A 22581-nucleotide genomic window follows, 5' to 3' on the forward strand; every position below is an offset into this window, starting at 1 on the left:
GGCGCCGTGCGCGGGCGCTGCTGGGAGCGATATGTAAATGAGGCAGCGCCGCGGCCAATGGAAACCGGTCCCTTCGCACCAGTATGTAAACGAACAGTCGCGGGTGCTGCTGGGAGCGCTATGCAAATCAATCGACGCGGCGGCCAATGGCGGGATCAGATATTATGCAAATAAAGCGGCGCGGTGGCCAATAGAGAAGGGGCGCGACGGTGTCGGTATGGAAATTAATCACCGCATCAGCCAATGGAAGGCGCGCGGGCTGCTGTCACTATGCAAATCAGCAGCCGGGCCAGCCAATGGGCGCTGGGCGCGGGCAGAGGAAGCCCCGCCCCCCGCGCTGCCCGCCGGGCGGAAGCGGCGCCAGAAAGAAAAAAAAAAAAAAAAAAAAGGCGGAAAACGACAAAAAAAAAAGCGGCGGCGGCTGAAAATGGCGGAAAATTTAAAAGGTGGCGAGAGCGGGGCGGGCCCGGGGGGTCTCCGGGGCTGCGGGAGGGGGAGAACCGGGCCGGGGGCGCTCTGAGGGGCCGGCGGCGCTGCCCGCGCGCGGCCGTTGGCGCCTGAGGGAAGCGGGGGGAAGTGGCGGGAACGGGCGGGAGAGGCTCGGCTCGGCTCGGCTCGGCTCGGCTCGGCTCGGCTCGGCTCGGCTCGGCTCGGCTGGCTCGGCTCGGCTCGGCTCGATGGTGCCGCCCGTCCCCTGACGCTGTCGCCCCGGTGCCGCCCGCAGAGTGCTCCGTGTGCTGCCTGTCGCCCTGGCCGCGGCTGCAGGAGCTGTGCCGGCTGCAGCGCGTGCGGTGCCGCGCCCTGGGGGTCACCCGCCGCAACCTCGCCGAGTTCGAGGTGGAGACGATCTGCGACTACCGGCGAGTGCGGGTGAGGGGCGCGGGACCCCCGGACGGGACCCCCGAGCTGGGAACCGACACGGGACCCCCGAGCTGGGAACCGACCCGGGACCCCCGAACCGGGACCCCGAACGGGGAACCGACCCGGGACCCCCGAACCGGGACCCCGAACGGGGAACCGACCCGGGAGCCCCGGACGGGACCCCCGAGCTGGGAACCGACCCGGGACCCCCGGACGGGACCCCCGAACCGGGACCCCGAGCTGGGAACCGACCCGGGATCCCTGGACGGGACCCCCGAGCTGGGAACCGACCCGGGACCCCCGGACGGGACCCCCGAACCGGGACCCCGAGCGGGGAACCGACCCGGGACCCCGAGCGGGGAACCAACCCGGGACCCCCGGACGGGACCCCCGAACCGGGACCTCCGGACGGGGAACCGACCCGGGAGCCCCGAACCGGGACCCCCAAATCGGGATCCCTACAGACACTGGGACCCCCAAACTGGGAGCTGACCCGGGACCCCCGAACCAGCACCCCCAAACTGGGAGCTGACCCGGGACCCCCGAACCAGCACCCCCAAACTGGGAGCTGACCCGGGACCCCCGAACCGGCACCCCAAACTGGGAGCTGACCCGGGACCCCCGAACCGGGACCCCCAAACTGGGAGCTGACCCGGGACCCCCAAATCAGCACCCCAAACTGGGAGCTGACCCGGGACCCCCGAACCGGGACCCCCACAGACACTGGGAACAGAGCGGGGACCCCTACACGGGACCCCCAAACCGGGATTCCACCCCACAAAGACCAGGAATCCAGCCAGGCCCCCAAACTGGGACCCCCAAACCCAGAATTGGCCCAGGACCCCCACACTGGGCACTGCCAGACCCCCTGGGGGCAAACGGGGACCCCCTGGTGACCCCAAAACCCCCCTGGCCTCGTGAGCCCCCACAGGGACGTCGGGGTCTCCTTTAAGGTCCCCAGGCTTCGACACCCCAAGAATCTCTGACCCAGTTCGGCCCCACAGGGTCTCTGGACATTGGGGTCACTCCAGGAACCCCCAGACCCAAAAAAGCTCCACAGGGTCCCTGGGGTCACTCCAGGAACCCCCAGACCCAAAAAAGCCCCACAGGGTCCCTGGGCATTGGGGTCACTCCAGGAACCCCCAGACCCAAAAAAGCCCCACAGGGTCCCTGGGCATTGGGGTCACTCCAAGAACCCCCAGACCCAAAAAAGCTCCACAGGGTCCCTGGGGTCACTCCAGGAACCCCCAGCCCCAAAAAAGCCCCACAGGGTCCCTGGACATTGGGGTCACTCCAGGAACCCCCAGCCCCAAAAAAGCCCCACAGGGTCTCTGGGCATTGGGGTCACTCCAGGAACCCCCAGACCCAAAAAAGCCCCAAAGGGTCCCTGGGGTCACTCCAGGAACCCCCAGCCCAAAAGAGCCCCACAGGGTCCCTGGGCATTGGTGTCACTCCAAGAAGCCCCAGCCCCAAAAAAGCCCCACAGGGTCTCTGGACATTGGGGTCACTCCAGGACCCCCTGAACCCTCTTAGACCCCCAAAGGACCCCCACAGTGGGGTCACCCCAGGAACCCCCAGACCTCGTGAGACCCTCAGAGTCCTCCAGATTCCCGCGTCCCTCCCGACCTCATGAGACCCCCCAGCGTCTCCAGACCTTGCGGTCACTCCAGGAACCCCCCAGACCTTTTGAGTCCCCACACCTGGGGGTCCCCACTGCCCACCCCCTACCCCAAACCCCCCTTTAACCCCGCCTTTATCCCCCCACCCACGCAGAACGAGGATTTCTACCTGGTCAAGTGGCGTGGTTACCCCTCGTCGGCCAACACCTGGGAGCCGCGCCGCAACCTGCGCTGCCGCGGGCTGCTGCAGCAGCTGCACGCCGACCTGGCCCGGGCGCCGGGCGGGCCGGTGCGGCCGGGCCGCCGCGGTCTGCCGGCGCGCGCCATGTTGTACTTGGAGAAGAAAAAAGAGCAGCGGCGCGCGCTGCGGCGCTGGGAGCAGAACATCAACTGCACGCGCAGCCACCGCGGCCGCATCTCCATCGAAAACAACGTGGACCTGCAAGGGCCGCCCCGCAACTTCGTGTACATCGATGAGTGCAAGGTGTGCGCAGGCGTGGCGCTGACCCCCGTGACGGCCGGCTGCGAGTGCCAGGACTGCCTGGCGGAGGCAAAAACAAACGGGGGCTGCTGTCCGGGCGCATCACGGAGCAGGTTTGCTTACAACCAAGACGGACAGGTGCGCATCCGGCCGGGACAGCCGATTTACGAGTGCAACTCGCACTGCCGCTGCGGCGCCGAGTGCCCCAACCGCGTGGTGCAGCGCGGCATCCGCTACGACCTGTGCATCTTCCGCACCAACGACGGGCGCGGCTGGGGCGTGCGCACGCTGCAGCGCATCCGCAAGAACTCCTTCGTCATGGAGTACGTGGGCGAGGTGAGTGTGACAGGTGTGTGTGATGGTACAGGTGTGTGTGACAGGTGTGACAGGGCGTGCGCACGCTGCAGCGCATCCGCAAGAACTCCTTCGTCATGGAGTACGTGGGCGAGGTGAGTGTGACAGGTGTGTGACATGGTACAGGTGTGTGTGACACGGTACAGGTGTGTGTGACACAGTACAGGTGTGTGTGACACAGTACAGGTGTGTGTGACATGGTACAGGTGTGTGTGACAGGTGTGACAGGGCGTGCGCACGCTGCAGCGCATCCGCAAGAACTCCTTCGTCATGGAGTACGTGGGCGAGGTGAGTGTGACAGGTGTGTGATGGTACAGGTGTGTGTGATGGTACAGGTGTGTGTGACACGGTACAGGTGTGTGTGACAGGTGTGACAGGGCGTGCGCACGCTGCAGCGCATCCGCAAGAACTCCTTCGTCATGGAGTACGTGGGCGAGGTGAGTGCGACAGGTGTGTGATGGTACAGGTGTGTGTGACACGGTACAGGTGTGTGTGACACAGTACAGGTGTGTGTGACAGGTGTGACAGGGCGTGCGCACGCTGCAGCGCATCCGCAAGAACTCCTTCGTCATGGAGTACGTGGGCGAGGTGAGTGCGACAGGCGTGTGATGGTACAGGTGTGTGTGACAGGTGTGTGTGACACAGTACAGGTGTGTGTGACACAGTACAGGTGTGTGTGACACGGTACAGGTGTGTGTGATGGTACAGGTGTGTGTGACAGGTGTGACAGGGCGTGCGCACGCTGCAGCGCATCCGCAAGAACTCCTTCGTCATGGAGTACGTGGGCGAGGTGAGTGCGACAGGCGTGTGTGACACGGTACAGGTGTGTGTGACATGGTACAGGTGTGTGTGACAGGTGTGTGTGACACGGTACAGGTGTGTGTGACACGGTACAGGTGTGTGTGACACAGTACAGGTGTGTGTGACACAGTACAGGTGTGTGTGACACGGTACAGGTGTGTGTGACACGGTACAGGTGTGTGTGACAGGTGTGACAGGGCGTGCGCACGCTGCAGCGCATCCGCAAGAACTCCTTCGTCATGGAGTACGTGGGCGAGGTGAGCGTGACAGGTGTGTGACAGTACAGGTGTGTGTGACACAGTACAGGTGTGTGTGACGCAGTACAGGTGTGTGTGACACGGTACAGGTGTGTGTGATAGTACAGGTGTGTGTGACGGTACAGGTGTGTGTGACACGGTACAGGTGTGTGTGACGCAGTACAGGTGTGTGTGACAGTACAGGTGTGTGTGACGCAGTACAGGTGTGTGTGACACGGTACAGGTGTGTGTGATAGTACAGGTGTGTGTGACGGTACAGGTGTGTGTGACACGGTACAGGTGTGTGTGACGCAGTACAGGTGTGTGTGACAGTGCAGGTGTGTGTGACACAGTACAGGTGTGTGTGACAGTACAGGTGTGTGTGAGACAGTACAGGTGTGTGTGACACGGTACAGGTGTGTGTGACACGGTACAGGTGTGTGTGACACGGTACAGGTGTGTGTGACAGTACAGGTGTGTGTGATACAGTACAGGTGTGTGTGACACGGTACAGGTGTGTGTGACACGGTACAGGTGTGTGTGACAGTACAGGTGTGTGTGATACAGTACAGGTGTGTGTGACACGGTACAGGTGTGTGTGACACGGTAGAGGTGTGTGTGACAGTACAGGTGTGTGTGATACAGTACGTGGGCAGGGTGAGCTCAGGTGTGTCACAGGTGTGGTACAGGTGTGGTACAGGTGTGACATGGTTCAGGTGTGCCCCAGGTGTGACAGGTGTGTCCCTGCCCCAGATCATCACCTCGGAGGAGGCGGAGCGCCGGGGACAGGTGTACGACCGCCAGGGCGTCACCTACCTCTTTGATCTGGATTATATAGACGACGTATACACCGTGGACGCCGCCCACTATGGCAACATCTCGCACTTCGTCAACCACAGCGTGAGTGCGCCTCACCTGGGCCCAGCTGTGGGCTTACCTGGGCTCAGGTGTGGGTTTAACTGGGCCCAGGTGTGGGCTTACCTGGGCTCAGGTGTGGGCTTACCTGGGCTCAGGTGTGGGCTTACCTGGGCTCAGGTGTGGGTTTAACTGGGCCCAGGTGTGGGCTTACCTGCCCACAGGTGTGGGTTTAACTGGGCTCAGGTGTGGGTTTAACTGGGCCCAGGTGTGGGCTTACCTGGGCTCAGGTGTGGGTTTAACTGGGCCCAGGTGTGGGCTTACCTGCCCACAGGTGCGGGTTTACCTGGGTTCAGGTGTGGGCTTAACTTGGGTTCAGGTGTGGGTTTACCTGGGCTCAGGTGTGGGCTTACCTGGGCTCAGGTGTGGGTTTACCTGGGTTCAGGTGTGGGCTTACCTGGGCTCAGGTGTGGGCTTACCTGGGCTCAGGTGTGGGTTTACCTGGGCTCAGGTGTGGGCTTACCTGCCCACAGGTGCGGGTTTACCTGCCCTCAGGTGTGGGTTTACCTGGGTTCAGGTGTGGGTTTACCCGCCCACAGGTGGGGGCTTACCTGGGCTCAGGTGGGCTTACCTGGGCTCAGGTGTGGGTTTACCCACCCACACGTGGGGGTTTACCTGAGCTCAGGTGTGGGTTTACCTGTTCTCAGGTGTGGGATTTACCTGTTCTCAGGTGTGGGTTTACCTGGGCTCAGGTGTGGGTTTACCCGTTCACAGGTGTGGGATTTACCTGTTCTCAGGTGCGGGTTTACCTGAGCTCAGGTGTGGGTTTAGCCAGCCACAGGTGTGGGATTTACCTGTTCTCAGGTGTGGGTTTACCTGGGCTCAGGTGTGGGTTTACCTGAGCTCAGGTGTGGGATTTACCTGTTCTCAGGTGTGGGTTTACCTGGGCTCAGGTGTGGGATTTACCTGTTCTCAGGTGTGGGTTTACCTGTTCTCAGGTGTGGGTTTAGCTGCCCACAGGTGTGGGATTTACCTGTTCTCAGGTGTGGGTTTACCTGTTCTCAGGTGTGGGTTTACCTGTTCTCAGGTGTGGGTTTACCTGCCCACAGGAGGGTATTCATGTGGGCCGAGTTGTGGGTTTACCCTCCCACAGGTGGGGGCTTACCTGGGCTCAGCAGTGAATTTACCTGGTTTCAGGTGCGGGTTTACGCGCCCACACGTGGGGGTTTACCTGAACTCAGGTGTGGGATTTACCTGTTCTCAGCTGTGGATTTACCTGCCCACAGGTGTGGGTTTACCTGAGCTCAGGTGTGGGTTTACCCGTTCACAGGTGTGGGATTTACCTGTTCTCAGGTGTGGGTTTACCTGGGCTCAGGTGTAGGTTTACCTGCCCACAGGTGTGGGCTTACCTGGGTTCAGGTGTGGGTTTACCCGCCCACAGGTGGGGCTGAACCTGCTCCCAGATGGGCCTTTACCTGTGCAGAGGTGTGGCCTTACCTGCCGTGTGGGTGGCGCTTCCAGCACCTGTTCCCCAGGTGTGGGCGTGTCTCGGGTGCCGTGGGTGGAGCTCATGGGGGTGGGGCTCACCTGCCAGGTGTGTCTCACCTGCCGGGCGGGGCAGTGTGACCCCAACCTGCAGGTGTACAACGTGTTCATCGAGAACCTGGACCAGCGCCTGCCGCGCATCGCGCTCTTCGCCACGCGGCCCATCCGGGCAGGGGAGGAGCTCACCTTTGACTACAACATGCACGGTACCTGCCGCACACCTGGCACACCTGTACCTGGCACACCTGTACCTGGTACACCTGTACCTGGCACACCTGTACCTGACACACCTGTACCTGGCATACCTGTACCTGGTACACCTGTACCTGGTATACCTGTACCTGACACACCTGTACCTGGTATACCTGTACCTGGTATACCTGTACCTGACACACCTGTACCTGCCACACCTGTACCTGGTACACCTGTACCTGGTATACCTGTACCTGACACACCTGTACCTGGAACACATCTGTACCTGGTATACCTGTACCTGACACACCTGTACCTGGTACACCTGTACCTGGCACACCTGTACCTGACACACCTGTACCTGGAACACACCTGTACCTGGTACACCTGTACCTGGCACACCTGTACCTGATACACACCTGTACCTGATACACACCTGTACCTGGAACACATCTGTACCTGACATACCTGTACCTGGTACACCTGTACCTGGAACACATCTGTACCTGACATACCTGTACCTGGTACACCTGTACCTGGCACACCTGTACCTGCCACACACCTGTACCTGGTATACCTGTACCTGGTACACCTGTACCTGACACACACCTGTACCTGGCACACCTGTACCTGGTACACCTGTACCTGGAACACACCTGTACCTGATACACACCTGTACCTGGCACACCTGTACCTGGAACACATCTGTACCTGACATACCTGTACCTGATACACACCTGTACCTGGTATACCTGTACCTGGTACACACCTGTACCTGGTATACCTGTACCTGGTACACCTGTACCTGGAACACACCTGTACCTGGTACACCTGTACCTGGTACACCTGTACCTGGAACACACCTGTACCTGGTACACCTGTACCTGGTACACCTGTACCTGACACACCTGTACCTGGTACACCTGTACCTGGCACACCTGTACCTGGAACACATCTGTACCTGACACACCTGTACCTGGAACACATCTGTACCTGATACACACCTGTACCTGGTACACCTGTACCTGATACACACCTGTACCTGGTACACCTGTACCTGATACACACCTGTACCTGGCACACCTGTACCTGACACACCTGTACCTGACACACCTGTACCTGGCATACCTGTACCTGACACACCTGTACCTGACACACCTGTACCTGGCACACCTGTACCTGGTATACCTGTACCTGACACACCTGTACCTGGCACACCTGTACCTGGAACACACCTGTACCTGGAACACACCTGTACCTGGTACACCTGTACCTGACACACCTGTACCTGGCACACCTGTACCTGACACACCTGTACCTGATACACACCTGTACCTGGAACACATCTGTACCTGACACACCTGTACCTGGCACACCTGTACTTGGTACACCTGTACCTGGTATACCTGTACCTGGCACACCTGTACCTGGAACACACCTGTACCTGGTACACACCTGTACCTGGTACACCTGTACCTGACACACACCTGTACCTGCCATACCTGCCACACACCTGTCCATTTACATCCCTGTCCATTTACACACCTGTACCTCACACACCTGTCCATTTACACACCTGTACCTCACACACCTGTCCATTTACACACCTGTCCATTTACACACCTGTACCTCACACACCTGTCCATTTACACACCTGTCCATTTACACATCTGTCCTGCACAGACCTCCCTGCCCTCAGCCCACCCTGCACTGTGGGGTCGGTGCAGGGCTCAGGGCCACACCTGGGGGGGGTCCAGGCCATACCTGGGGGGGCCAGGGCCACACCTAACGGGGTCCTGGTCACACCTGTGGGGGTCCTGGCTACACGTGGGAGTTCCTGGCCACACCTGGGGGGGTCCAGGCTATACCTGGGCGTTCCTGGCCACACCTGGGGGGGGTCCAGGCTATACCTGGGCGTTCCTGGCCACACCTGGGGGGGGTCCAGGCTATACCTGGGCGTTCCTGGCCACACCTGGGAGTTCCTGGCCACACCTGGGGGGACTCAGAGGCACACCTGGGGGGGTCCTGGCTACACCTGGGGGGGTCCAGGCTATACCTGGGGGTTCCTGGCTACACCTGGGGGGGTCCAGGCTATACCTGGGGGTTCCTGGCCACACCTGGGGGCGCGCAGCCCTACCTGCGCGCTGCCAGGTGTCGCTGAGCGCACCTTTCCCCGCAGTGGACCCCGTGGACGCCGAGAGCACCCGCATGGACTCCAACTTCGGGCTGGTGGGGGGGTCCCTGGGGGGCTCCCCCCGCGCCCGCGGCCGCATCGAGTGCAAGTGCGGGGCGGCCTCGTGCCGCAAATTCCTGTTTTAAAGCGCACCTGGACCACACCCACCGCACACCTGGGCCACGCCTCCACTGCCGCCAGCAACGCCCCGGGGAGTTTGGGCTGTTCTGAGGGGTTTTGAGGGGGTCCCGATGGGGTTTTGGGGGTCCTGGTGGGGATTTGAGGGGATCCAGATGAAGTTTTGAAGGTCCCAGTGGGGTTTTAAGAGGGTCCCGGTGGGGTTTTGGGGGTCCCAGTGGGGTTTTAAGGGGGTCCCAGTGAAGTTTTGGGGGTCCAAGTGGGGTTTTAAGGGGGTCCAGGTGGGGTTTTGAGGGTCCAGGTGGGGTTTTGAGGGGATCCAGGTGAAGTTTTGGGGGTCCTGGTGGGGTTTTGGGGTCCCAGTGGGGTTTTAAGAGGGTCCCAGTGGGGTTTTGGGGGTCCCGGTGGGGTTTTGGGGGTCCCAGTGGGGTTTTAAGAGGGTCCAGGTGGGGTTTTGAGGGGATCCAGGTGAAGTTTTGGGGGTCCTGGTGGGGTTTTGGGGGTCCCAGTGGGGTTTTAAGGGGGTCCAGGTGGGGTTTTGAGGGGATCCAGGTGAAGTTTTGGGGGTCCTGGTGGGGTTTTGGGGGTCCCAGTGGGGTTTTAAGGGGGTCCAGGTGGGGTTTTGAGGGGATCCAGGTGAAGTTTTCGGGGTCCTGGTGGGGTTTTGGGGGTCCAGGTGGGGTTTTGAGGGGATCCAGGTGAAGTTTTGGGGGTCCTGGTGGGGTTTTGGGGATCCAGGTGTGCTGGGGGTGCCACACGATGACCTGGGGCGGTTTTGGGGTGGTCCAGGAGAGGATTTGGGGAGGTTTAGGGGGGTCTCAGGATTTTGAGGAGGGTCTGAAAAGTTTCGGGAAAAGTTTGGGGGAGTTTCGGGGGCACACGGCTCCGCTGAACGCGTCACACTTCAAGAACCAGGTTGGGTGGATCGAGGGAAATTTTGGGGGAGTTTTGGGGTATTTGGGGGGAATATCAGGGTGGTTTTCAGAAGGAGTTCGGGGAAGGTTTTGGGATGGGTTTTGGGGTTTTTGGGAAGGATTTTGGGGTGTTTTGGGCAGGACTGGGGGATTCTGGGCAGGGTTTTGGTGCCACACGCCACCCACGAAACTCGCCGCACACCGAGGCCACGCCGGGGCAGCTTTTGGGGTATTTCTGGGGGGGATTTCCAGGCAGATTTTGGGGTTTTTGGGGCGCCTCAGGCGTGCTGGCGGCGCCAGACGATGACGGTGCCGGCGGCGTCCCCCGAGGCCAGCAGGGACTCGTCGCAGTTGAAGGCCACGGCCAGCACGGCGGCCCCGTGGCCCTGCAGCGTGTTCACGGTGGCCCGCGCCGCCCGGCCCACGTCGAAGAAGTGCACGGAGGCGTCCTCGCTGCCCGTCACTGGTGGGGACATTGGGGACATCGAGGACATCAGGGACAGGGCTGGGAAATGTGATCCCATCGAGTTCCTCGCTGCCCGTCACTGGTGGGGACATTGGGGACATCGAGGACATCAGGGACAGGGCTGGGAAATGGCATCCTATTGACTCCCTCGCTGTCTGTCGCTGGTGGGGACATCAGGGACATGGGGACAAGGATAAGGGATGGCACCCAACTGCTCTCCTCACTGTCTGTCACTGGTGGGGATGTGGGGACATTGGGGACATCAGGGACATCAGGGACAGGGCTGGGGAATGTGATCCCATCGAGTTCCTCGCTGCCCATCACTGGTGGGGACATCGAGGACATCAGGGACAGGGCTGGGAAATGTCATCCCATTGATGGCCTTTGCTGCCCGTCACTGGTGGGGACATCAGGGATATTGGGGACATCAGGGACAAGGATAAGGGATGGCACCCAAGTGCTTTCCTCGCTGTCTGTCACTGGTGGGGACATTTGGGACAGGGCTGGGAAATGTCATCCCATCGAGTTCCTCGCTGCCCGTCACTGGTGGGGACATTGGGACACCGGGGACAAGGATAAGGGATGGCACCCAACTGCTCTCCTCGCTGCCCATCACTGGTGGGGATGTGGGGACATTGGGGACATCAGGGACATCAGGGACACTGGGGACAAGGATAAAGGATGGCACCCAACTGCTCTCCTCGCTGTCTGTCACTGGTGGGGACATTAGGGACACTGGGGACAAGGACAACAGATGGCATCCAAGTGCTCTCCTCGCTGTCTGTCACTGGTGGGGGACATCAGGGACATGGGGACAAGGACAACAGATGGCACCCAACTGCTCTCCTCGCTGTCTGTCACTGGTGGGGACGCTGGGGACATCGGGGACATTTGGGACACTGGGGACACTGGGGACAGAGTCCTTCACTGCCTGTCACTGGTGGGGACATGGGGCTGTTGGGGACATCGGGGACATCGGGGACATCGGGGACATCAGGGACATGGGGACATTGGGGACATCAGGGACATGGGGACATTGGGGACGTTGGGGACATGGGGACATTGGGGACGTTGGGGACATCAGGGACATCGGGGACATCGGGGACATGGGGACATTGGGGACATCAGGGACATGGGGACATTGGGGACATTGGGGACATGGGGACATCAGGGACATCAGGGACATGGGGACATCAGGGACATGGGGACATCGGGGACATCAGGGACATAAGGACATTGGGGACATCAGGGACATTGGGGACGTTGGGGACATCAGGGACATGGGGACATCAGGGACATGGGGACATCGGGGACATGGGGACATCTTGGGGACATGGGGACAGGGCTGGGCAATGCAATCCCAGGTGCCCTCCTTGCTGCTCGTCACCGTTGGGGACACTGGGGACAGAGAACAGGGCGGGGACCCCGCTGCCCTCGCTGCCGGTCCCTGAAGGGACACTGGGGACGTTGGGGACATTGGGGACAGGGTTGGGGGCGCGATTTTAGTGCCACCCTGGCTGCCCGTCACTGCTGGGGACAACAAGGACAGCTGTGACCCCACTGCCCTCTCACTGCCTGGGGACACCGGGGACAGGGCTGGGGGGGTGGCTGTCCCTGCACCCCCCCAGTCTGTCCCAGTTTGTCCCAGTTTATCCCAGTCCCTCCCAGTCTGTCCCAGTCCTCCCAGTCTGTCCCAGTTTATCCCAGTCCCTCCCAGTCTGTCCCAGTCCTCCCAGTTTATCCCAGTCCCCTCCCAGTTTGTCCCAGTCCTTCCCAGTCCTCCCAGTCTGTCCCAGTTTGTCCCAGTCCCTCCCAGTTTATCCCAGTCCCCTCCCAGTTTGTCCCAGTCCTTCCCAGTTTGTCCCAGTCCCTCCCAGTCTGTCCCAGTCCCCTCCCAGTCTGTCCCAGTCCCCTCCCAGTCTGTCCCAGTCCCCTCCCAGTTTGTCCCAGTCCTTCCCAGTTTGTCCCAGTCCGCTCCCAGTTTATCCCAGTCCCCTCCCAGTCTGTCCCAGTCCTCCTAGTTTGTCCCAGTCCCCTCCCAGTTCGTCCCAGTCCCTCCCAGTCTGTCCCAGTCCGCTCCCAGTCTGTCCCAGTCCCCTCCCAGTCTGTCCCAGTCCCCTCCCAGTTTGTCCCAGTCCCTCCCAGTTTGTCCCAGTCCCTTCCCAGGCTGTCCCAGTCCCCTCCCAGTCTGTCCCAGTCCCTCCCAGTCTGTCCCAGTCCCTCCCAGTCTGTCCCAGTGCCCTCCCAGTTTGTCCCAGTCCATTCCCAGTCCCTCCCAGTCCATTCCCAGTCCCTCCCAGTCCCTCTCAGTCCCTCCCAGTCTGTCCCAGTCCCCTCGAGTCTGTCCCAGTCTGTCCCAGTCCCCTCCCAGTCTGTCCCAGTGCCCTCCCAGTCCCTCTCAGTCCCTCCCAGTTTGTCCCAGTCCCCTCAAAGTCTGTCCCAGTTTGTCCCAGTGCCCTCCCAGTCCCTCCCAGTGCTCACCCACGCAGGCTCCCTGCCGGAAGGACATCAGGGGACAGAAGCAGCTCCTCAGGGGCTGCTCCCGGTGCCGCGTGGGGAAACTGCGCCGGAGCCGCAGCCCCGGGGCCCCCGAGCCCCCCTCGTCCTCCACCACCCTGGGGAGGGGTAAACGGGTCAGAAACACCCAAAAATCACCCCAAAAACTGCCCCTAAAATCCTCAAATCCCTCTCGTCCTCCCCCACCCTGGGGAGGGGTAAAAGGGTCAGAAACACCCAGAAATCACCCCAAAAACTGCTCCTAAAATCCTCAAATCCCTCTCGTCCTCCATCATCCTGGGGAGGCGTAAAAGGGGTCACAAATACCCAGAAATTACCCCAAAAACTGCCCCTAAAATCCTCAAATCCCTCTCGTCCTCCCCCACCCTGGGGAGGGGTAAAAGGGGTCACAAATACCCAGAAATTACCCCAAAAACTGCCCCTAAAATCCTCAAATCCCTCTCGTCCTCCACCACCCTGGGGAGGGGTAAAAGGGGTCACAAATACCCAAAAATGACCCAAAAAACCTCCCCCAATACCAGAAGAGCAGCAGGCGGTCGGGGCAGGCGTTGACCAGCAGGGACGGGTCTGGTCCACCCCAAATCCCTCAATCCCCTCGATGTCCCCAGTGTCCCCCCGGTGTCCCCAGTGTCCCCTCGGTGTCCCCAGTGTCCCCGGTGTCCCCAGTGTCCCTCGATGTCCCCAGTGTCCCCTCGGTGTCCCCAGTGTCCCTCGGTGTCCCCAGTGTCCCTCGATGTCCCCAGTGTCCCCCCGGTGTCCCCAGTGTCCCCGAGCCCTCCCCATACCGGAAGAGCAGCAGGCGGTCGGGGCAGGCGTTGACCAGCAGGGACGGGTCTGGTCCACCCCCAATCCCTCAATCCCCTCGATGTCCCCTCCATATCCCCAGTGTCCCCCCAGTGTCCCCAGTGTCCCCCCAGTGTCCCCTCGATGTCCCCAGTGTCCCCACAATATCCCCAGTGTCCCCCCAGTGTCCCCAGTGTCCCCACGATGTCCCCAGTGTCCCCCCGGTGTCCGCAGTGTCCCCACAATGTCCCCCCAGCGTCCCCAGTGTCCCCCCAGTGTCCCCCCGGTGTCCCCAGTGTCCCCTCGATGTCCCCAGTGTCCCCCCAGTGTCCCCTCGATGTCCCCGAGCCCTCCCCGTACCAGAAGAGCAGCAGGTGGTCGGGGCAGGCGTTCACCAGCAGGGACGGGTCTGGTCCACCCCAAATCCCCCAATCCCCCGAAGCCCCTCAATGTCCCCACGATGTCCCCAGTGTCCCCCCAGTGTCCCCTCGATGTCCCCAGTGTCCCCTCGGTGTCCCCAGTGTCCCCCCAGTGTCCCCAGTGTCCCCAAGCCCTCCCCGTACCGGAAGAGCAGCAGGCGGTCGGGGCAGGCGTTCACCAGCAGGGACGGGTCTGGCTGACCCCAAATCCCCAAATTCCCCGAAGCCCCTCCATATCCCCAGTGTCCCCCCAGTGTCCCCGGTGTCCCCAGTGTCCCCACGATGTCCCCAGTGTCCCCCCAGTGTCCCCCCAGTGTCCCCAGTGTCCCCTCGATGTCCCCGAGCCCTCCCCGTACCGGAAGAGCAGCAGGCGGTCGGGGCAGGCGTTCACCAGCAGGGACGGGTCCGGCGCCTCCCGGCTGGCCCAGGCCCGGGCCGAGAGCGACGTGATGGAGCCGCCGGCCTGGACCAGCACCCGCGAGGCCTTGGTCAGCCGGCCTGGGGGGGCAGGGAGTGAGACCCCTCCCCAAAACCCCACGGTGCCCCCCAGGACCGCCCCAGTGCCCCCCAGGACCGCCCCAGTGCCCCCCAGTACCTCCCCATCCCTCCCAGTTGCCACCTGGACCAGCATCCCCGAGGCCTCGGCCAGCCGGCCTGGGGGGACAGGGATGTGGGACACCCCCCAAAACCCTCCCAGTGCCATCCCAGTGCCCCCCAAAACCCTCCCAGTGCCATCCCAGTACCCCCCAGTCCCTCCCAGTGCCCCCCAGTGACTCCCAGTCCCTCCCAGTGCCCCCCAGTCCCTCCCAGTACCCCACACCAGGGTCAAACAGGGAGGACGCAGACTCCCCATTGTCTTTCCAGTCCCTCCCAGTGCCTCCCAGTCTATCTGTACCCACCCCCGGTCTCCCCCAGTCCCTCCCAGTGCCCCCCAATCCCCTCCCAGTCTGTCCCAGTCCCTTCCAGTGCCTCCCAGTTCCCTCCCAGTGCCCCCAGTCCCCTCCCAGTCCCTCCCAGTGCCCCCCAATCCCCTCCCAGTCTGTCCCAGTGCCTCCCAATCCTCTCCCAGTCTGTCCGAGCCCTTCCCAATCCCCTTCCAGTCTGTCCCAGTGCCCCCAGTGCCCTTCCAGTGCCCTCCAGATACCTCCCAGTGCCCTCCCCAGTGACTCCCAGTCCCTCCCAGGCTGTCCCAGTGCCCCCAGTGCCCTTCCAGTGCTCTCCAGTCCCCTCCCAGTCCCTCCCAGTGCCCCCAGTGCCCGTACCGGTGCCGGGGTCGCACAGGAACGAGGACACCGAGCCCCGGTCGTCCCCGGCCCACAGGACGCGCCCGGGGGCGTCGAAGCAGAGGGCGAGGACCTGCCCGGGGAGGCGCCCGGTGCCCCCCCGCGCCGCCTTCCCCGTGGAGATGTTCACAACCCGCACCATGTGCCGGGCACTGCCCACCTGGGGGGGCAAAAAGGGGCTGGGGGGCACCCTGGGACCCCCACACCAATCCTGGGACCCCCACACCCACCCTGGGACCCCCAAAATCCCCCCCAAAATCCCCCCGCGCCGCCTTCCCCGTGGAGATGTTCACAACCCGCACCATGTGCCGGGCACTGCCCACCTGGGGGGGCAAAAAGGGGCTGGGGGGCACCCTGGGACCCCCACACCAATCCTGAGACCCCCACACCCAGCCTGGGACCCCCACACCCACCCTGGGACCCCCAAAATCCCCCCGAGCCGCCTTCCCCGTGGAGATGTTCACAACCCGCACCATGTGCCGGGCACTGCCCACCTGGGGGGCAAAAAGGGGCTGGGGGGCACCCTGGGACCCCCAAAATCCCCCCCAAAATCCCCCCGAGCTGCCTTCCCCGTGGAGATGTTCACAACCCGCACCATGTGCCGGGCACTGCCCACCTGGGGGGCACAGAGAGATCACCAGACCCACTCTGAGACCCCCCAGACACACCCTGGGACCCCCAAACCTGCCCGAGACCCCCAAAATCCCCCCCCAAAAAGCCCCCCGCGCCACCTTCCCCGTGGAGATGTTCACAACCCACACCATGTGTTGGGCACTGCCCACCTGGGGGGCAAAAAAGGGGCTGGGGGGCACCCTGGGACCCCCACACGCTTCCTGGGACCCCCACACCCACCCTGGGACCCCCAAAATCCCCCCCCAAAAAGCCCCCCGAGCCGCCTTCCTTGTGGAGATGTTCACAACCCGCACCATGTGCCGGGCACTGCCCACCTGGGGGGCACAGAGAGATCACCAGACCCACTCTGAGACCCCCCAGACACACCCTGGGACCCCCACACCCACCCTGGGACCCCCAAAATCCCCCCCAAAATCCCCCCGAGCCGCCTTCCCCGTGGAGATGTTCACAACCCGCACCATGTGCCAGGCACTGCCCACCTGGGGGGCACAGAGAGATCACCAGACCCACTCTGAGACCCCCCAGACACACCCTGGGACCCCCAAACCTGCCTGAGACCCCCAAAATCCCCCCCAAAAAAACCCCCAGGCCGCCTTCCTTGTGGAGATGTTCACAACCTGCACCATGTGCCGGGCACTGCCCACCTGAGGGGGCAAAAAAGGGGCTGGGGGGCACCCTGGGACCCCCACACTAATCCTGAGACCCCCACACCCAGCCTGGGACCCCCACACCCACCCTGGGACCCCCAAAATCCCCCCCAAAATCCCCCCGAGCCGCCTTCCTTGTGGAGATGTTCACAACCCGCACCATGTGCTGGGCACTGCCCACCTGAGGGGCAAAAAGGGGCTGGGGGGCACCCTGGGACCCCCACACCAATCCTGGGACCCCCACACCAACCCTGGGACCCCCACACCCAGCCTGGGACCCCCACACCTTCCTGAGACCCCCAAAATCCCCCCCCAAAAAAACCCCCAGGCCGCCTTCCCCGTGGAGATGTTCACAACCTGCACCAGGGCTGGGCACTGCCCACCTGAGGGGGCAAAAAGGGGCTGGGGGCCACCCTGGGACCCCCACACCCACCCTGGGACCCCCAAAATCCCCCCCAAAATCCCCCCGAGCTGCCTTCCTTGTGGAGATGTTCACAACCCGCACCATGTGCCGGGCACTGCCCACCTGAGAGGGCAAAAAAGGGGCTGGGGGGCACCCTGGGACCCCCACACCTACCCTGGGACCCCCACACCCACCCTGGGACCCCCAAACCTGCCCGAGACCCCCAAAATCCCCCCGAAAAAGCCCCCCGAGCTGCCTTCCCCGTGGAGACGTTCAGCACCTGCACCCGGGCTGGGTTTGGGGGGATGCTCGGGGGTCTCTGAGGGCTGTGGGGTTCTGAGATGTTTTCTGGGATATTTTGGGTCGGTTCTGGGGTGTTTTGGGATATTTTGGGATGGTTTTAGGGTATTTTGGGATTTCCCTCACCACGGTGAGGTTGTTGTCGAGCGGCTGGAAGGCGCAGCAGGGCAGCGCAGGGCTGGGTTCGGGGGGATGTTTGGGGGTCTCTCAGGGCTGTGGTTTTGGGGTGTTTTTTGGGGTGATTTTTGGGGTGATTTTGGGGTATTTAGGAGGATTTTGGGGTTTCTCTCACCACAGCGAGTTTGTGGTTCAGCAGCTGGAAAATGCAGCACAGAAGCACGGCGCCGTTTGGGTCAGGTTTGAGGGCATGTTTGGGGGTCCCAGGGGGGGTCTTTCAGCACTGCAGGGTTTTGGGGTGATTTTGGGATGATTTTTGGGGTGATTTTGGGATGATTTTTGGGGTGATTTTGGGGTGATTTTGGGGTATTTCAGGGTTTCTCTCACCACAGTGAGGTTATTATTCAGCAGCTGGAAGGTGCAGCACAGCAGTGCAGGGCTGGGTTCAGGAGTCCCAGGGGGGTCTCTCAGGGCTGTGATTTTGGGATGATGTTTGGGATGATTTTTGGGGTGATTTTGGGGTATTTTGGGATGATTTTTGGGGTGATTTTGGGGTATTTCGGGGTTCCTCTCACCACGGTGAGGTTGTTGTTCAGCGGCTGGAAGGTGCAGCAGGGCAGGGCAGGGCTGGGTTTGGGGGTCTCTCAGCAGTGTAGGGTCTCAGGGTGATTTTGGGATGATTTTTGGGGTGATTTTTGGGATGATTTTTTGGGTGATTTTGAGATGATTTTTGGGGTATTTAGGAGGATTTCGGGGTTCCTCTCACCACGGTGAGGTTGTTGTCGAGCGGCTGGAAGGCGCAGCAGGGCAGGGTAGGGCTGGGTTTGGGGGGATGTTTGGGGGTCTCTCAGGGCTGTGGTTTTGGGATGATTTTTGGGATGATTTTGGGATGATTTTTGGGGTGATTTTGGGGTATTTCGGGGTTCCTCTCACCACGGTGAGGTTGTTGTTCAGCGGCTGGAAGGCGCAGCACAGCAGCACAGGGTTGGGTTCGGGGGGATGTTTGGGGGTCTCTCAGCAGTGTAGGGTCTCAGGGTGATTTTGGGATGATTTTTGGGGTGATTTTGGGATGATTTTTGGGATGATTTTTGGGATGATTTTTGGGGTGATTTTGGGATGATTTTTGGGGTGATTTTGGGGTATTTCGGGGTTCCTCTCACCACAGTAAGATTGTTGTTCAGCGGCTGGAAGGCGCAGCAGGGCAGCACAGGGCTGGGTTTGGGGGTCTCTCAGCAGTGTAGGGTCTCAGGGTGATTTTGGGATGATTTTTGGGATGATTTTTGGGATGATTTTTTGGGTGATTTTGAGATGATTTTTGGGGTATTTAGGAGGATTTCGGGGTTCCTCTCACCACGGTGAGGTTGTTGTTCAGCGGCTGGAAGGTGCAGCAGGGCAGGGCAGGGCTGGGTTCGGGGGGATGTTTGGGGGTCTCTCAGGGCTGTGATTTTGGGATGATTTTTGGGGTGATTTTGGGATGATTTTTGGGATGATTTTTGGGGTGATTTTGGGATGATTTTTGGGGTGATTTTGGGGTATTTCGGGGTTCTTCTCACCACAGTAAGATTGTTGTTCAGCAGCTGGAAGGCGCAGCAGGGCAGCACAGGGCTGGGTTTGGGGGTCTCTCAGCAGTGTAGGGTCTCAGGGTGATTTTGGGATGATTTTTGGGATGATTTTTGGGGTGATTTTGGGGTGATTTTTGGGGTGATTTTGGGGTATTTCGGGGTTCCTCTCACCACAGTAAGGTTGTTGTTCAGCGGCTGGAAGGCGCAGCACAGCAGCGCAGGGCTGGGTTTGGGGGTCTCTCAGCAGTGTAGGGTCTCAGGGTGATTTTGGGATGATTTTGGGATGATTTTTGGGGTGATTTTGGGATGATTTTTGGGGTGATTCTGGGATATTTCGGGGTTCCTCTCACCACAGTAAGGTTGTTGTTCAGCGGCTGGAAGGCGCAGCAGGGCAGGGCAGGGCTGTGTTCGGGGGGATGTTTGGGGTCTCTCAGGGCTGTGATTTTGGGGTGATTTTTGGGATGATTTTTGGGGTGATTCTGGGATATTTCGGGGTTCCTCTCACCACAGTAAGGTTGTTGTTCAGCGGCTGGAAGGCGCAGCACAGCAGCGCGGCGCCGTCGGGGTCGGGCACGCGGCGGATGCAGCGCCCGTCGGCGGGGTCCCAGAGGCGCAGGGTCCCGTCCAGCGAGGCCGACACCAGCACGTCGTTGGACAGGGACCAGGCGAAGTCGGAGACGCCGGCGCCGTGGCCGCGGAGCCGCCGCAGCACGGCCGGGGGCCCCGGCGCCAGGCGGCACACGGACAGCGTCCCGTCCAGGGAGCAGCACGCCAGGAGGTGCCGCTCGTCGTGGGCAAACTGCACCTTCCGCACTGGGGAGGGGGAAAGGAGACCCCTCCTCAAAATTCCATAGGGTCTGGAACCCTCCAGAACAAAGGGATCACCCCCAGAGCGAGAGGAACCCCCAGACCCACCCAGAAGGTTCTGCTTGTGGTGGGCAAACTGCACCTTCCGCACTGGGGAGGGGAAAGGAGACCCCTCCTCAAAATTCCATAGGGCCAGGAACCCTCCAGAACAAAGGCAAAGGGAGCAGGTGAGACCCCTCCTCAAAATTCCATAGGGTCAGGAACCCTCCAGAACAAAGGGATCACCCCCAAAGCGAGAGGAACCCCCAGACCCACCCAGCAGGTGCCACTTGTGGTGGGCAAACTGCACCTTCCACAGTGGGGACGGGGAAACGAGACCCCTCCCCAAAATTCCATAGGGCCAGGAACCCCCCAGAGCCAGGGGAGACCCCCTAGAACATGGGGGAGCCCCCAGCCCACCCAGCAGGTGCCACTTGTGGTGGGAAAACTGCACCTTCCGCACTGGGGAGGGGGAAAGGAGACCCCTCCTCAAAATTCCATAGGGTCAGGAACCCTCCAGAACAAAGGGATCACCCCCAGAGTGAGAGGAACCCCCAGACCCACCCAGCAGGTGCCACTTGTGGTGGGCAAACTGCACCTGCCGCACTGGGGAGGGGGAAAAGGGGACGGGTGAGACCCCTCCCCAAAATCCCACAGAGAGGGGATTCCCCCCAGACCCCCTTCAGGTGAGAGACTCAGACCCCTCCCCACCCTTCTCATGGAAAGCCCCACTCCCACCCCCTCAGGGACACCTGAGAGCCCTGAAACCCCCCCAGAGCACACCTGAGACCCCCCCAGAGCACACCTGAGACCCCCCAAGCACCCCCAGAGCACACCTGAGACCCCCCAGAGCACACCTGAGACCCCCCAAGCTCCCCCAGAGCACACCTGAGACCCCCTCAGGCCCCCCTAGAGCACACCTGAGACCCCCCAAGCTCCCCCAGAGCACACCTGAGACCCTCCAGACCCCTCCCCACTCCTTCCTATGGAAACCTCCCCCTTCCTATTCCCTCACAGACCCCCCAGGGGACACCTGAGCCCCCCCAGACCCCCTCAGAGGACACCTGAGCCCCCCCAGACCCCTTCAAGCCCCCCCAGACCCCCTCAGAGGACACCTGAGCCCCACCAGGGGACACCTGAGACCCCCTCAGACCCCCCCAGACCCCCTCAGAGGACACCTGAGCCCCCCCAGACCCCCTCAGAGGATACCTGAGCCCCCCCAGAGCACACCTGAGACCCCCCAGGGGACACCTGAGCCCCCCCAGACCCCCTCAGAGGATACCTGAGCCCCCCCAGGGGACACCTGAGCCCCCCTCAGAGGACACCTGATCCCCCCCAGACCCCCCCAGACCCCCCAGGGGACACCTGAGCCCCCCCAGCCCCCCCCAGGGGACACCTGAGCCCTCCCAGACCCCCTCAGAGGACACCTGATCCCCCCCAGACCCCCCCAGACCCCCCAGGGGACACCTGAGCCCCCCCAGCCCCCCTCAGGACCCCCCCAGGGGACACCTGAGCACCCCCAGACCCCCTCAGAGGACACCTGAGCCCCCCCAGACCCCCACAAAGCCCCCTCAGAGGACACCTGAGCACCCCCCAGACCCCCTCAGGACCCCCCCAGGGGACACCTGAGCCTCCCCAGACCCCCCCAGGGGACACCTGAGCCCTCCCAGACCCCCTCAGAGGACACCTGAGACCCCCCAGACCCCCACAAAGCCCCCTCAGAGGACACCTGAGACCCCCCAGACCCCCACAAAGCCCCCTCAGAGGATACCTGAGCCCCCCCAGACCCCCTCAGGCCCCCCCAGAGCACACCTGAGACCCCCAGGGGACACCTGAGCCCCCCCAGACCCCCTCAGGACCCCCTCAGGGGACACCTGAGCCTCCCCAGACCCCTCCAGGGGACACCTGAGCACCCCCCAGACCCCCTCAGGACTCCCTCAGAGGACACCTGAGCCTCCCCAGACCCCCCCAGAGCACACCTGAGACCCCCCAGAGGACACCTGAGCCCCCCCAGACCCCCTCAGGACCCCCTCAGAGGACACCTGAGCCCCCCCAGCCCCCCTCAGAGGACACCTGAGCCCCCCAGCCCCCCGGCTCACCTGCACTGTCCAGGTGCTGGTCGAACACGTGGAACACCCCCGCGAAGGCGTAGTTCTCGCTCAGGGTGGTGTCCCCGGCCATGGCCCGGCTGGCCTCGGCCAGGGGGGTGGGGACCACCCCGGGGGGGCTGCGGGGTGGGGGGGCAGCGTGAGACCCCCGCCCCGGATCGATCTGAACCCCCCGGGACCCCCGGAGCCCAACCCGGCACCCCCCCGGGCTCCCTGCAATGGTTTCGTCCGGGGGAATTTCCATGGGGGGAGGGGCAATGTGAGACCCCCCCCAAGACCCTGAGACCCCCCCCAGGTACCCCCAGAGCCCCCCAGGACCCTGAGACCC

General features: G+C 62.2%; 2 protein-coding genes across 7 annotated transcripts in view; one reads left to right on the top strand and one right to left on the bottom strand.

Moving 5' to 3' along the window:
- The first annotated feature begins 37 nt into the window (after window positions 1-37).
- Window positions 38-9289, top strand: SUV39H1 (SUV39H1 histone lysine methyltransferase). Of its 2 annotated transcripts, XM_085563714.1 has the most exons (6): window positions 38-446; window positions 725-870; window positions 2635-3297; window positions 5106-5252; window positions 6829-6958; window positions 9124-9289. In XM_085563714.1, the coding sequence occupies exons 1-6, from the start codon at window positions 38-40 to the stop codon at window positions 9261-9263; spliced, it is 1635 nt and encodes a 544-aa protein (XP_085419840.1). In that variant the 3' UTR covers window positions 9264-9289. The 2 variants fall into 2 exon arrangements, with proteins under 2 accessions (XP_085419840.1, XP_085419839.1); XM_085563713.1 differs by having other exon boundaries at window positions 6829-9289.
- Window positions 9243-22581, bottom strand: part of WDR13 (WD repeat domain 13) — a 27196-nt gene continuing 13857 nt past the window's right edge. The window contains exons 5-10 of one of the 5 annotated variants that reach the window (XM_085563709.1): window positions 22245-22372; window positions 19805-20112; window positions 15617-15797; window positions 14711-14852; window positions 13117-13250; window positions 9243-10714 (exon numbers count right to left, since the gene is read on the bottom strand). In XM_085563709.1, coding sequence (XP_085419835.1) covers window positions 10074-10714; window positions 13117-13250; window positions 14711-14852; window positions 15617-15797; window positions 19805-20112; window positions 22245-22372 — 1534 coding nt within the window. In that variant the 3' untranslated portion in view covers window positions 9243-10073. The other 4 variants (XM_077789752.2, XM_085563710.1, XM_085563712.1 and 1 more) reach the window with 4 other exon arrangements.

This window comes from Lonchura striata, chromosome 31 (assembly GCF_050655825.1).
Source record: "Lonchura striata isolate lonStrDom1 chromosome 31, ASM5065582v1, whole genome shotgun sequence".
NCBI classification, from domain to species: Eukaryota; Metazoa; Chordata; class Aves; order Passeriformes; family Estrildidae; genus Lonchura; species Lonchura striata.

Coding starts and splice junctions, on each gene's coding strand:
- SUV39H1 (XM_085563713.1), top strand. CDS start 38: ATGAGGCAGCGCCGCGGCCAATGGAAACCGGTCCCTTCGCACCAGTAT. Junction 871..2,634: donor GCGACTACCGGCGAGTGCGG/GTGAGGGGCGCG, acceptor CCACCCACGCAG/AACGAGGATTTCTACCTGGT. Junction 5,253..6,828: donor CGCACTTCGTCAACCACAGC/GTGAGTGCGCCT, acceptor CGGGCGGGGCAG/TGTGACCCCAACCTGCAGGT.